We start from the raw sequence: 13,262 nt of genomic DNA on the forward strand, positions 1-13,262 counted from the left end.
AGAGAGACAGAGAGAGAGACCGACCAAGACCATTCTCTGGCTTATAGCAAAACAGAGAGACAACATAAGGGTAAGAAGTCTCAGGGCAGGTGACAGAATGGGATGAGACTGTGAAATCAGGGCAGCAGGTTGAGGGGATTGAGAAAAAGGAAAGTAAGACCCTAGAGATGGGGAGATAGTGCCGAGTATTCTTCAGAAACTCTGGGGGCTGCAAGGAGCAAAGGAAAGAAGACTAGAGATGGGGCCCTTAAGTCTCTGGGGAAGGGGAAGATGAGAGAAGAGAGGCTTGAAAGGTGACAGTACAGTGCTAGGGAGTGTTGGAGCTCAGGAAGCAGAGTGAAGTAGGAGGAGGGAGTGTTGGAGGCCTAAGTGTGGGAGGGAGGTCTCAGGACAAGGCCTGAGCTGCCAGGAGAAACCCCGATTTTCAGTGGAGATGGGGAATGGATTGAGAATGAAGGATTGTGATTTGGGGATAGAATCTTGAGGGTTTGAAGATGAGGTAAGGGGAAGTGGTGCTGATTTCTCTGGGGAATCAGAAATTAGGATGGAGGATAAGGGTAGGAGAAGAATAAGGGATAGGGCTAGAAGGTGGGATAGGGACAGGGAAGCAGATGGAGAATGGAGGCTGGGTTTCAAAAATGGAAATTGAAGGGTAGGACAGGAATGTAGATGGAGGATGTGTGATGCGGTAGAGAGGGATGGCAAGCAGGTGAAGGTAGCCCCTGATAAAAGGTGAGGCCTGAGGAAGGAGGCTCTAGGATGGGAATGGGGATAGATGGTAGACTGCTGGATCGAGGATGGACATGTGGATGAGATTTTGGTGTTGGTGACTATTGGTTGGACAACAACACTTGCTGAGATTTGAAGTGTTGAAGGATGGTGTTAATAGATTTATGGGTATGAAATCTATTATACATCTCGAAAATGGTAATGTATAGTATTAAGAAACAGCAGGAGAGAGGAGAGACCCCTTTAGAGGGGGAAAAGAGGAGTCTGGGGAATCGTGAAGCGTGCTTGCTGCTTGGTAGGCTCCAAGCAAATATTTGTTTAAGGAGGCGGTAGGTTGGGGACCCCGGAAGGAGGATCTTGGCCACCTCCCCCCATTGCCATGGAGACGTGGCTTCCGTTGCCTTGGCAATTGGGGAAGCCCCTAGGACGGGCCTAAAGCTGGTCCCGCCCAGGAGTCTAGAGACCTTGCTGCTTCGAGGCGACTGACGTCAGAGGCCTGTGCACGCCCCAGTTTAACCCTTTCCTGAATGAAGTGGGGCGGGGGGGAGGAATAGATGAGACGATAGTACCCGGATGTCTTTCACCACCCCTCCTCCTGTCGCCTTTTGCACTGCGTAGGGTGAGGGGCGTAGGGGAGGGAGGAAGGGAGGTTATTCACGGTGCGCAGCGCCCACAAACCTCTTCACCCTGGATTTTTCTCGGCCTGGCTAACGGGGGGCGGGGCCCAGGCAGGAGAGGCGGGGCTACAGGACCCCTTCTGTGTGTGGGAGTTTGGTCGTTCCTAGGCCACGCCCCATCCCCTCCCGTTGTCCTGACAACAGGACCTCCCGGAGTGTGGGTCTCCCCAGGCCTTGGCTGGGCTTAGATACTGTTGCTAGGCAACAGGGTCCCTAGAGGAAGGGGCGGATTGGATGGCGGGTGGGCGAGAGAGAGGGAGAGCCCTGCATGTGGGGGAACCCCGGATTCCCAGGGCCTAGGGCCTAAGGCAAATATGTGTGAAGGTGAGGGGTAAATCTGAGGGAGGGTTATAAAGGTATCAGGGTTTATGTAGGTAGATAGGGACAGGGATGGGGCCAGGACCCAGCAGACATAAGCCCTGGGGTGTATTGTATGTGTGTAGCACATAAGGCATGTAACACCCTATGGTGTTACATCCGGTGAGAGGCTCCCCTTCTTACCATCTGCTGTGACCCCCCCTTCCCCCTTTTGGCTGTTTCTCCTTTCCTGCTTCTCAGACACCTCCGTAAGCATGCAGGGGCCCTGGGCTGGGCAGAGTTAGGTCCATACACGTGTGCATGTATGTATATACAATATGGATTGAGGCTGGGTCCTTGAGGGATTCTAAGGGTAACAGAGCAGGCTTAGTTAAGGGGCTTAAAGGGTAACCAGGCTGGTAGGACTCTTGGTTACAGACTCCCTCTGGAGACAAGGCTCAGGCAGTTTTTCATCTTCTTTTTTTCTCTCACAGGCCAATTCTCCCCCTGTGATTGTCAACACAGATACCCTAGAAGCCCCAGGATATGTGAGTTGTTTAGATTTTGGAGCCATTGCAGAAAGAAGGAGGGAGAGAGGGAAAGCCTGGGTCCTAGTAGCAGGGGAGGGGCAGGTTCTTAGGTAGGAATATCTGTCTCACTGTTACTGTGTTTCTGGTCTGTGCTGGAGTTGCAGGTGAACGGGACCGAGGGGGAAATGGAATACGAGGAGATCACATTGGAAAGGGTGAGCAGGCTCTTCCACCCGAGGTCCCCTTGCTCCCTGTCTGTGCTTCTCTCTGTGCCCATGTTTTCCAGGTGGTCAGCCTCTTAACCCTGTCCCTTCCTGCTCTGGTCACAGCTCCCCAGTCCATTCTCCTCTTCACTTTTTTTATCAAGAAGGGAGCTGACCCTCTTCTCTTCCTTCTGCCCAGGGTAACTCCGGTCTGGGCTTCAGCATCGCAGGTGGCACTGACAACCCACACATCGGTGACGACCCATCCATTTTCATCACCAAGATCATTCCCGGCGGGGCTGCAGCCCAGGATGGCCGCCTCAGGTGGGGAGAGGAGACAGGGGTTAGGATGCTGGTTCCCTTGAAAGGAAGGGCCAGGGCGGCAGGAAGCTCCTGGCTCAGGCCCACCTTGCTGCCCTCAGGGTCAACGATAGCATCTTGTTTGTAAATGAAGTGGATGTGCGGGAGGTGACCCACTCAGCTGCAGTGGAGGCCCTCAAGGAGGCAGGCTCCATAGTCCGCCTCTACGTCATGCGCCGGAAGCCCCCGGCTGAGAAGCTCATGGAGATCAAGCTCATCAAGGGGCCTAAAGGTAGTAACCCATTATGTTGCCACCCCGTCTACTGTCCCCTGTCAAGGCCTGGGCACCCATCTCTGCCCTCCGCTCTATCCAGGTCTTGGCTTCAGCATCGCAGGTGGTGTAGGGAACCAGCACATCCCTGGAGATAATAGCATCTATGTAACCAAGATTATTGAAGGGGGTGCTGCCCACAAGGATGGAAGGTTGCAGATTGGAGACAAGATTCTGGCGGTGAGGACCCCCATCATTTTTCTAGCCCACGCTTGGATCTCGCCTACTGGCCCTGAGCAGGCCCAGACTTCTTTATCAGCTCACCGGCAGTGCCTCTGTCTTGAGGCTGTTTCTGGCTCTGTCTGAGCTCTGCTTCCCTTGACCCCAGGTCAACAGTGTGGGGCTGGAGGACGTCATGCATGAGGATGCTGTGGCAGCCCTGAAGAACACGTATGATGTTGTCTACCTAAAGGTGGCCAAGCCCAGCAATGCCTACTTGAGTGACAGCTATGCTCCCCCAGACATCACAACCTGTGAGAGCCCTCCAAACCCCAAAGCTCCCCATGACCCATCCCAGCTACCCCCATGACATCCCCGGTGACCATTCCTCTTCAGATGCTCCCTGTGAAATAGCTACAAACTCTGCCACTTGCTGTATTTTGAGAATAGATGGAAAATCGGTCACCATAGAAGAATTAGAAAATATTATCAACAGTCTCTCCCCCAGAATGCACAAGGCCCAGATGGTTTTATGGCTAATTTTTTATGAAATTCTCAAGGGATAGATTATTATTATGCTTTCTCTGAGTATAGGAAAAGATAAAAAATTTCACATTTTATTTTATAAGGGCAGTTCAAATGGTCACAAAGTTAGCATAAAAGAAAGAGTATCCAATTTTGCTTCTGAATAGAGATGTAAACGTTTACAATAACATAGCAGCAAACCAGACAGCAGCATATTAAGGGAATAACATTGTCATAAAGTAGGATTTGTTTCAGAAAACTAAAGGTGGTTTCATATTAAAAAATCTCTTCATTTGATTCATTGTATTAAAAAGTTAAGGGAGAAAATCTTTAGGGTCATTTCAAATAGATGTGGGAAAGGCATTTGATGAATTTCAACATCTATTTTGGGAAATGAAATCTTAGTAAACTAAGAACAGAGGAATTTTCCTTAATGTGATGAAGAGTAGCTATCACAAACCAACAACAAACATTTCCTAATGGTAAAATCCTAGCAGCATGTTCATTCAGTTAGGAACTAAACAAGGATGCCTCTTATAGCTGCGGTTATGCTACATTGCTTTACAGCAAGGTTTCTCAATGTTGATATTGTTGACATTTTTGGTCCATAGTTCCTTGTTGTAGGGCGTTGTTGTATGCATTGTAGGATGTTTAACAGCATCTCTGGCGTCTATCAGATGACAATGGTACCTCTCCCAGTCAGAACAAAAAGGTCTTTAGACATTGCCAAATAGTCCCTGGGAGGCAAAGTTACCCTGCTTGAGAATCACTGTTTTAGAGATTTTAGGCAGTGTAGTGAGGCCAGAAGAATAAATTGATGTTATGTTACATTTGTAAAAGAAGAAATAAACTTGTCCTTATTTATAAATCATATTATTGTCCATCTAGATTAAAATTGAAGTGAATTAACTGAAAAACTTAGAAATAATATGGAAGGTTAAGAATGTGGCTCTATATAAGAAAAATAACAAGAATTAGTAACTTCCCAGCAATAAGAAAAAGGAGTGGGTAAAAGATCCCTTTCGTCAAAGAAAAAATTTCTATAAAAGTTTTAGAAATATGAACTTGACAAGAAGTATGTAAGATTTATATGAAGAAAATGAGGAAACTTTACTAAAGTACATAGAAGAAAACTGGAAGAAATGGAGAGTCACACCATGTTTCTGGATGGAAAAACTTAATATGCTAAAGATCTCAACCCTGTCCAATTAATCTATACGTTTTATGCAATCCTAATCACAATTTTAATGTTCCCCCCCCCACACACACACACTCACCTTTCCTGGAAACTTCACAAGTTGATTCTAAATTTCAACTAGAAAAATATATTTGGGAGAATAACTAAGAAATTTTTGGAAAAGAATAATGAGGCATGACTGCCTCTACCAAATAGGAAATCATACTGTAAAACTATATTAAAATCATATAGTAGTGTTTCTGAATGCCATAACCTACCAAAAGGAACCTTGGCTCCTTGAAGAAAGGGATGATTCCAAATCCTGGGCAAGAAATGCACAAATGAGCTCATAACATCTTTCATATTAGAAAGCAAGGAAGATATCTAAGACTGCTAGGGTTATGTCAAAGACACAGGAACCGAATTGAAGGGGCTTCTCCTGGCCCTTCAACCAAAACTCGTTAAATGTGTTAAAATCTATGAGATCATAATGGTACTTCAAAGTAATGGGTACCTTTGGAGGATGCTAGGGAACCCATTCATTCTGAAAACTGGCAAATAAAGGGAACAAGTCAAGCATCTATTCACTCTTTCCTGTACAAACTGCACTTTAGAGTAACCAAATGGCTGATATGGGAAAGTACTTTTTTATAGAAGAATTCCCACTAATAAGGGCTCCTCCCTCAAAAAAGAAAACAAAAAGGTAGAACGTCACTATTTTGCTCTCCCCAGGGAAATATCTGAACCAGGCAGTGATCATCAGTGTCTGCTAAAACTCTTTGGTGAAAGGCTGACAATACCTGAGCTGGCCAATTAGTCTTACTAACAAAAAGACAACTACGCATTGTTGCATCCTGACGTGATGCAGTAGAAAGTACATAGCGCCGTCTATGAAGTATTCTTGCCAAAAATTTGAATTTGAATCTGACTAAATCTCTAGTATGAATTACCAGTTTACAGGAGATACAGGGCAGGGTCACATGTTAATACCACAGGGATGCAAGCAGTGATTTCCCTATTAGAGTTTCCCTAATGGAAAGTGGGAAATTCTATTACACAAAGGACCTCATTTTTTCAAATGAATGGCCAAGATTAAAAACAACAACAACAACAACAAAAAAGCAACAAAAGAAAATGCCAAAACCTTGGTATTAATATTCGCCTTGACTTAATCATCCTGGTATACCTAGGACATGTAACCTCAAATCCATTATCCCCTAGGAGAACCAACCCCTGATGTCACCTGTGAATTCCTGCCTCTGACATTACTGTGATCTGATGTCCCCCTTCACCACCCATCCTAGTATCTCTGGCAGAATAACCTCCCCTTCACCTGAATCTGGCTCTCCTGGTTCCCTAGGGAGAAGGTGGGGTGGTGGGTGCTCTCTCGCTCCATCCATTTCCAAGTCATTCTTTCTCCCATGTCTTCTCTCAGCTTATTCCCAGCACCTGGACAATGAGATCAGTCATAGCAGCTACCTGGGCACTGACTACCCCACAGCCATGACCCCCACTTCCCCTCGGCGCTACTCTCCAGTAGCCAAGGACCTGCTGGGGGAAGAAGACATTCCCCGAGAACCGAGGCGGATTGTCATCCACCGAGGCTCCACGGGCCTGGGCTTCAACATCGTTGGGGGCGAGGATGGTGAAGGCATCTTCATCTCCTTTATCCTGGCTGGGGGCCCTGCGGACCTCAGTGGGGAGCTACGGAAGGGGGACCAGATCCTCTCGGTGAGGGAAGGCCAGCCCCTGCCCATACCTCCGCTTCCCCTCAGGGAATGGCCCAGGGCTCTTGGGCAGGGCTTGGGTAGGCTGGAGCCTAGTTTTCATCTCCAGTGACTCAGCCTCTCCTCCCTCTAGGTCAATGGTGTTGACCTCCGCAATGCCAGCCATGAGCAGGCTGCCATTGCCCTGAAAAATGCGGGTCAGACAGTCACAATCATCGCTCAGTATAAACCAGAAGGTACCAGGCCTGAAGCTCCCTATCTTGTGGGCTAAGATGGTCCTCAGAACTCTGTCTCCTCAGCTCTGGCTTCAGTGGGGGCAGAGGGAGGGTGGCAGTAGGATGGGGCCAGAGCTCAGGAACCTTGTCTTTCCTCAGAGTATAGCCGATTTGAAGCTAAGATCCACGACCTTCGGGAACAGCTCATGAACAGCAGTCTGGGCTCAGGGACTGCCTCCCTGCGGAGCAACCCCAAAAGGGGTTTCTACATCAGGTCAGATGCTTCCTGGGCTGGGTTTCTCTTCACTCTGTGACCCCCGTCCTCCAGCCAGCTTTCCCTAAACCCTGCCTGGTTCCTGCTCCCCATCCAGACCTGACACTCAGCAGCGTTCATGGGCTCAGCTGCACAGGTTAGCATTTTGAAATACTTCATATCAATTGGAAAACAGCCTTAGCCTTAATTATCCTTACTGCCTTCTAGCCCCTGGTCACCTTGGCACTTCCCCTAGGACCTCCCAGCTGCCCCACAATTTGGTAACTCAAAAGGTTAATGCCTGACAGAGCAGGGGGTCCCTAAGCTATTCAGAATATTGCCTTAGGCTGCACATCCTTCTGGGATGACACAGCCCTGAAAAGGTGGACCAAAGCTCTCTCATATCATCCTTTATCTCTCTAGTGGCATTTTGCTTCCTTCTCAGGGCTCCTTCTCCCATTGGCTTCTCTTTCTTGCCCTCCCCAGGGTAGGTAGGCACTGTGTCTCACAGAACTCCTCTTTTCTTCCTCTGGGCTCTTGTTCACTCAAACAACCTCATCTGCTGCTCTACTCTGCAGCTGTCTTTCAGAGCTGTCAGCTCTGGCCTGACCTCTTCCTGGAGGTCCAGACCTGCAGTTCTGGCCATCTGCTTTCTGGACACGTCCACTGGGATGTCCCACAGGCATCTCACATTCAACACGTCCCAAACTGAGCTCATCTCTTTCTCCTGTGTACTTGTGCTCTCTGTCTTTTGCCGAATCAGTGTTTCTCTCTCGCTGAATGGCATCACCATCCACCCAGACACCTGGCTCAAATTGGAGCCTTGCTCGGGCCTTCCCTCCCTGCTGGGGTCCAATTGGCTCCCAGGCTTGGTGATTTCTGAGTGCCAGATGATGCCAGATGACCCTGGCATTTCTTTCCTTCTTCCTGTCTAACTGCCTTACTCTTCATCTTTGCTCTCTCAGTGGTCATTCCTCCCTTTGTCCTGACCACAGGGGTTGAGGCTTATTGACAAGAATTCGATACTGATAAGGGTAACCAGAGTCTGCAAAGAGTAAATTTTTTTTTCTTAAGAATTTGAGCAGATTCCAAGTTACCCCTGTGACTGTGATGTGCATGTGTATTGCAGACTGCTTTCTCTGGAGGATGGTGTTCTAGATCTTCAGAAATCACACTGAATCCATAAGCCGGTCTGATTGCTAACACAGCATTGACTGAATGACGGTTAATAGTTGTGGTGATTATGAGTAATAGTAGAGCTTTTGGTCCCCATACAGTTCTTGGTTTCCTGAGAATCCACAGCACTTGTGGGAGCGCCATCAGCAGCTGTGCTTTGCTATAGACCCTTGGCCCTGAACCTCTGGACTGGGTCTCAGGGTAGCTGGAGTCCTCAGCCAGGTCCTGACCAATGGCCACCTGCCCTCTAGGGCCCTGTTTGACTACGACAAGACCAAGGACTGCGGCTTCCTGAGCCAGGCTCTGAGCTTCCGCTTTGGGGATGTGCTGCATGTAATCGACGCCAGTGATGAGGAGTGGTGGCAGGCGCGGCGGGTACACTCGGACAGCGAGACTGATGACATTGGCTTTATTCCCAGCAAACGGCGGTGAGGCTCCCAGGGCCTTCAGCCTTCTTGCCACAGGCACCGAAGATCCCAAGGTCCCCAGGATGGGCAGCCAATAGTGCATGGGTCTGTCCTCGGACTTCTTGGGAGTCTGTTTGCTGGCCCTCCTGGACACCATGACTCCCATGAGCCTTTGTGGCAGATATCTCATTTAGGAGCACAGGGGCCCAGGGACTGCTGGGAGATGGGGTTATCAGCTGGTCTAGTGAGTGGGAGCTGTAGGGCTCCTCACTGGGCATTTCCCTGTTCCCCTCCCATCATGTTTCCCACAGGGTTGAGCGACGGGAATGGTCAAGGTTAAAGGCCAAGGTAGGTAGAAGAGGGGGTGAGCTTGGGTGGAAGAGTGGGGGACTCATGGGTGAACTCTTAAGCAACCACATGGCCCGCTCTTTCTTTCTAGGATTGGGGTTCCAGCTCTGGATCACAGGGTAGGTAGGGTCAGTTTGGGAAGACCTGAGGTGAGAGGAGCCCTGAGCTTCTCTTGATATCCTCAGGGAGGCAATACGAGGCCTCGAGTCCCTTGTCTCAGAGCCCCTTGCAGACACCCTACCTCTCACTAGGTCGGGAAGACTCAGTTCTGAGCTACGAGACAGTGACGCAGATGGAAGGTGAGCCCTGCCCTCTGCCTTGGCCTCAGCCCTTCCTGCTCCCTGGCCCTGTTCTCCACTTGAGCTGGCTCTCTTTCCTCAGTGCACTATGCTCGCCCCATCATTATCCTCGGGCCCACCAAGGACCGTGCCAATGATGATCTTCTCTCTGAGTTCCCTGACAAGTTTGGATCCTGTGTTCCTCGTGAGTGCCAGGGCCTGGGATGGAGGTGGGATGTTGGGGTGGGGCCCATGAAGGCCATAGGCAGAGTCTCTTTTGGGCATTGGGATGCAGGAGAACACCGGGATTCTCGGAGAAGGGGTGCTTCTCGGCCATTCTCATGTTCCACGGTCGCCATTCAAGGCTAGAGACTAGGAGGACCCAGAGGGTGCTGGGAGGGTGGTCCTGTCCCTCTCTGTCTTGGTCTCCCCAGCAGCCCCTTCCACCGAAGGACCAGCTGAGCACTCTGGGGGCTGATATAGGCAGCTTTTGAGCTAGAGGGATGGTGGTTAGATCTTTGGGGGGGTGGGGTGACTTCCTGGCAGATACGACACGGCCCAAGCGAGAGTATGAGATAGATGGCCGGGATTACCACTTTGTGTCATCCCGGGAGAAAATGGAGAAGGACATTCAGGCGCACAAGTTCATTGAGGCCGGCCAGTACAACAGCCACCTATATGGAACCAGCGTCCAGTCTGTACGAGAGGTGGCAGAACAGGTAGGGCCCAGCAGGCACCCTGTCCTCTTCCTCCTCCCTTCTCCCCACCCCATGGCCTTCCTCCAGCTCTCTCTAACTCTCTTTCTCTCTGTCTCTTTCCCTGCTGGGTCTCGACTCCGCTCCTCCACCTCCTTCTCCTTTTCTTGGGCAACTCTGTCTGACCACCTGCTCTCTTGTGCCCTGCTCCTGCTGCCTGCCTCCCTCCCTTGCTTCCTGACCCCAAACTGCATGACCATCTGGCCCCTCTCTATTCCCCTTCCCTCCTCCTTGCCCCACTTCTGCTCTCTTCCTGTGGTCTTGCCCTTGGTGGCTTGGACTCCCCCACCTCGGTCCCTCCCTTCTGCCTCACTCCTCTTTGGCCCTATCCTCTCCCCTCGCCTGTTCCTGGGGTCTGCACTCCCCTCTTCCACTCCTCGGCTACCTCCTTTTCCCTGCTGCCCCCCACCCTGCCCTCTCTCCCTCCACTGCTCGTTTCTCCATCTGCCCCTCCTCCTTCCCATCTGCCTCTCCTTGTTCCTTCCATCTGTCTGTCCTCTGTCTATCCTCCCCTCCCTCCTCCCTCTATCCTACTTCCTTTCTCCTTTTCCTTTGCTTTTTTGCCCCATCTGTCCGGGCCCACCTTCCACACCCCCACCCTGCTCTGCCCCTCTTGCCTTGCTCTGCTCTGCCCTTCTTTTGGGTCCCCTCCCTGCCTGCTCCTCACCCCCCATCCATCCCTCTAATCCCCAACTCCTGTACTGGCCCCTTCCCTTACTCTCTGTCTGACTCTTCCCTTTTTCTCTCTGTCTTTCACTCTGTCTGTCCGTACCCCCTTCCCACCTTGACACTCTCTGCTCACGTGTCTTTTGACATCCATGTTACTTCCCTTTTGGCCAACCTTCTGTTCCCTGCCTTTCCATATACTGTGTCCTGTCCTGGCACCTCTGTCTGTCCTTTCCTGCCACCTGCTGGTCCCCCTCCACCCACCCTGCCTGCCCCCAGGGGAAGCACTGCATCCTCGATGTCTCAGCCAATGCTGTGCGGCGGCTGCAGGCGGCCCACCTGCACCCTATCGCCATCTTCATCCGCCCCCGCTCCCTGGAGAATGTGCTGTGAGTATGGTCCCAGGGGGCCTCCCTTATACTCCCCCACACCTATGACCCTGGGCCTCAGAAGGCTCTGTGTTGAACTCTCCCCTCAGAATCCTGGACAGTGACTCCAGCAGCCCTTGAGGGGGAGCTGCACAGAGAGCTGGAACCCAGAGGATGCAGGGACTCTCAGGCCTCTCCCCAATTCTTCCTTGGGCTAGGCAGGACTACAACTCCCAGCAGCCCCTGGGGCACACACCTGCTGGGGCAAGCCTAGGCCTCCAGAGCTGTTGGGAGTTAGAGTCTGAATCCCTTCACTGGGGCTGAAGGCTGGGAGATGAGGCTCTGGAGAGGTCACTGGAATGGCCATACCTGGCTGGGGTGGGTTGCAGGTATGTTGGGGGCAGGGGGGTCATCTGTGACCCCAGAGGATATTGGGAATTGTGTTTTTTGTTTCACGCACCAAATAAGAAAATCCTGGTTGCAATTTAACATCCTTGGATGGAGGAGGTAAAAGGCAGGGCAGTACCCACTCACTCTCAGGTCTGTATGTCTCTCACTCTCTACAGAGAGATTAATAAAAGGATCACAGAGGAGCAAGCCCGCAAAGCCTTCGACAGAGCCACCAAGCTGGAGCAGGAATTCACAGAGTGCTTCTCAGGTGAGGCTGCAGCCAACCCAGTGCCAGCACGCGATGCGCCTTTGCTCAGATTCAAAAAAGGAGAAGGAGGTAGCAAAGGAGTGGAGACCACTGGGTGGATGGTTTAGAAAGAGGTGCCCCCTTTGCGGCAGCTCCATGGATCATGGCTTGGAGAATTTGAAAAAGGTGCCCCTTTTCTCTGAGCTGGTGCCACCCCCCTGGCTGGGCACCTGGCCTCACTCCTTGCTCCACCCACCCCCCAGCCATCGTGGAGGGCGACAGCTTTGAGGAGATCTACCACAAGGTGAAGCGCGTCATCGAGGACCTCTCAGGCCCCTACATCTGGGTTCCAGCTCGAGAGAGACTCTGATTCCTGCCCTGGCTTGGCCTGGACTCACCCTGCCTCCATCACCCGGGCCCTTGGTCTGGACTGAATTGCCCAAGCCCTTCGCATCCCCCAGCCTCCCTCCCACCCCTTCTTATTTATTTCCTTTCTAACTGGATCCAACCCACTGGAGGGGGGACACTCCTCTGCATGTATCCCTGCACCCCAGAACTGGGCTCCTGAACCCCAGGAACCTGGGGTCTGGGGGGAGCCAGGCTCCTGGTCACTGGCCCTTGTTCCTTAGGACCCCTTGTCCCTGCCCGCCCCCAACGCACACACCAACCCACTGGGGGCCACCCCTCCCCCATCTCCCACACACATTCCAGAAGTCAGGGCCCCCCCTCAAGGAGCACCCCGCTGCAGGGATGCAGGACCACAGGCCTCTGCTCTCTCCTGAGGCAGGGTCTGGAGTCACCCTTGCTCACATCATAACTCCCATATCCCTTGATTTCTCATTTATTTTTTCCATTTTTTTCTTCTCAAAGGTGGTTTTTGGGGGGATTAGTGGGGGACTCAACTGTGGGCCCCCTGCTTTCCACATGCCCCCACCTTTTTTCTTTGCTGGTTTGCATGAGTGGAAGGTCTAACTGTGGCTTTTTTTTTTCCCCTGGGATTTTTTTTTGGGGGGGGGAAATGGGAGGGTCTAGGGAATGGGAATGCNCAGGGGTTGGGGGTCGGGTGTCCAGGGGAAGACTGGAAATGCTGCCGCCTTCTGCAATTTATTTATTTTTTTTCTTTTGAGAGAGTGAAAGGAAGAGACAGATACTTGAAACCTGGTGTGTGGCCTGATTATTTGGGATCTTGGAGAGTGGGGAGACGGGGTGGGAGCATAGGGATGGGTCTGGTAAAGTCAGATCCTTCTTCACCTCCCTTCCCCCAGAGGATAGAGGGCCCTGAAGGGGCTTTGGAGGGAACCTGCAAATCAAGAATGCAGAGTCAGGGGGCGGCCAATTAGCTCAGTTGGTTAGAGTGTAGTAGTGCTCATAACACCAAGGTTGCCCGTTCAATCCCCGCATAGGCCACTGAGATGTGCCCTCCACAACTAGATTGAAACAACTACTTGACTTGGAGCTGATAGGTCCTGGAAAAACACACAGTTCAATAAAAACTTAAAAAAAA

General features: G+C 51.2%; 1 protein-coding gene across 12 annotated transcripts in view; it reads left to right on the forward strand.

Moving 5' to 3' along the window:
- DLG4 (discs large MAGUK scaffold protein 4) overlaps window positions 1–12,915 on the forward strand; it is a 23,759-nt gene extending 10,844 nt beyond the window's left edge. For 6 of the 12 annotated variants that reach the window (XM_019664815.1, XM_019664819.1, XM_019664821.1 and 3 more), the window contains 18 exons: window positions 2,198–2,251; window positions 2,389–2,448; window positions 2,636–2,760; window positions 2,859–3,028; window positions 3,111–3,247; window positions 3,396–3,540; window positions 6,364–6,659; window positions 6,789–6,891; window positions 7,030–7,144; window positions 8,551–8,727; window positions 9,018–9,054; window positions 9,146–9,173; window positions 9,306–9,353; window positions 9,436–9,537; window positions 9,879–10,051; window positions 11,033–11,142; window positions 11,688–11,779; window positions 12,022–12,909. In XM_019664815.1, the coding sequence (XP_019520360.1) occupies window positions 2,198–2,251; window positions 2,389–2,448; window positions 2,636–2,760; window positions 2,859–3,028; window positions 3,111–3,247; window positions 3,396–3,540; window positions 6,364–6,659; window positions 6,789–6,891; window positions 7,030–7,144; window positions 8,551–8,727; window positions 9,018–9,054; window positions 9,146–9,173; window positions 9,306–9,353; window positions 9,436–9,537; window positions 9,879–10,051; window positions 11,033–11,142; window positions 11,688–11,779; window positions 12,022–12,128 (2,079 nt within the window). In that variant the 3' untranslated portion in view covers window positions 12,129–12,909. Of the gene's footprint in view, window positions 1–2,197; window positions 2,252–2,388; window positions 2,449–2,635; window positions 2,761–2,858; window positions 3,029–3,110; window positions 3,248–3,395; window positions 3,541–6,363; window positions 6,660–6,788; window positions 6,892–7,029; window positions 7,145–8,550; window positions 8,728–9,017; window positions 9,055–9,145; window positions 9,174–9,305; window positions 9,354–9,435; window positions 9,538–9,878; window positions 10,052–11,032; window positions 11,143–11,687; window positions 11,780–12,021 lie in introns of those variants that run through there. The other 6 variants (XM_019664814.1, XM_019664818.1, XM_019664822.1 and 3 more) reach the window with 3 other exon arrangements.
- The last annotated feature ends 347 nt before the right edge of the window (window positions 12,916–13,262 follow it).

This window comes from Hipposideros armiger, unplaced genomic scaffold, assembly GCF_001890085.2.
Source record: "Hipposideros armiger isolate ML-2016 unplaced genomic scaffold, ASM189008v1 scaffold_431, whole genome shotgun sequence".
Classification (NCBI taxonomy): domain Eukaryota; kingdom Metazoa; phylum Chordata; class Mammalia; order Chiroptera; family Hipposideridae; genus Hipposideros; species Hipposideros armiger.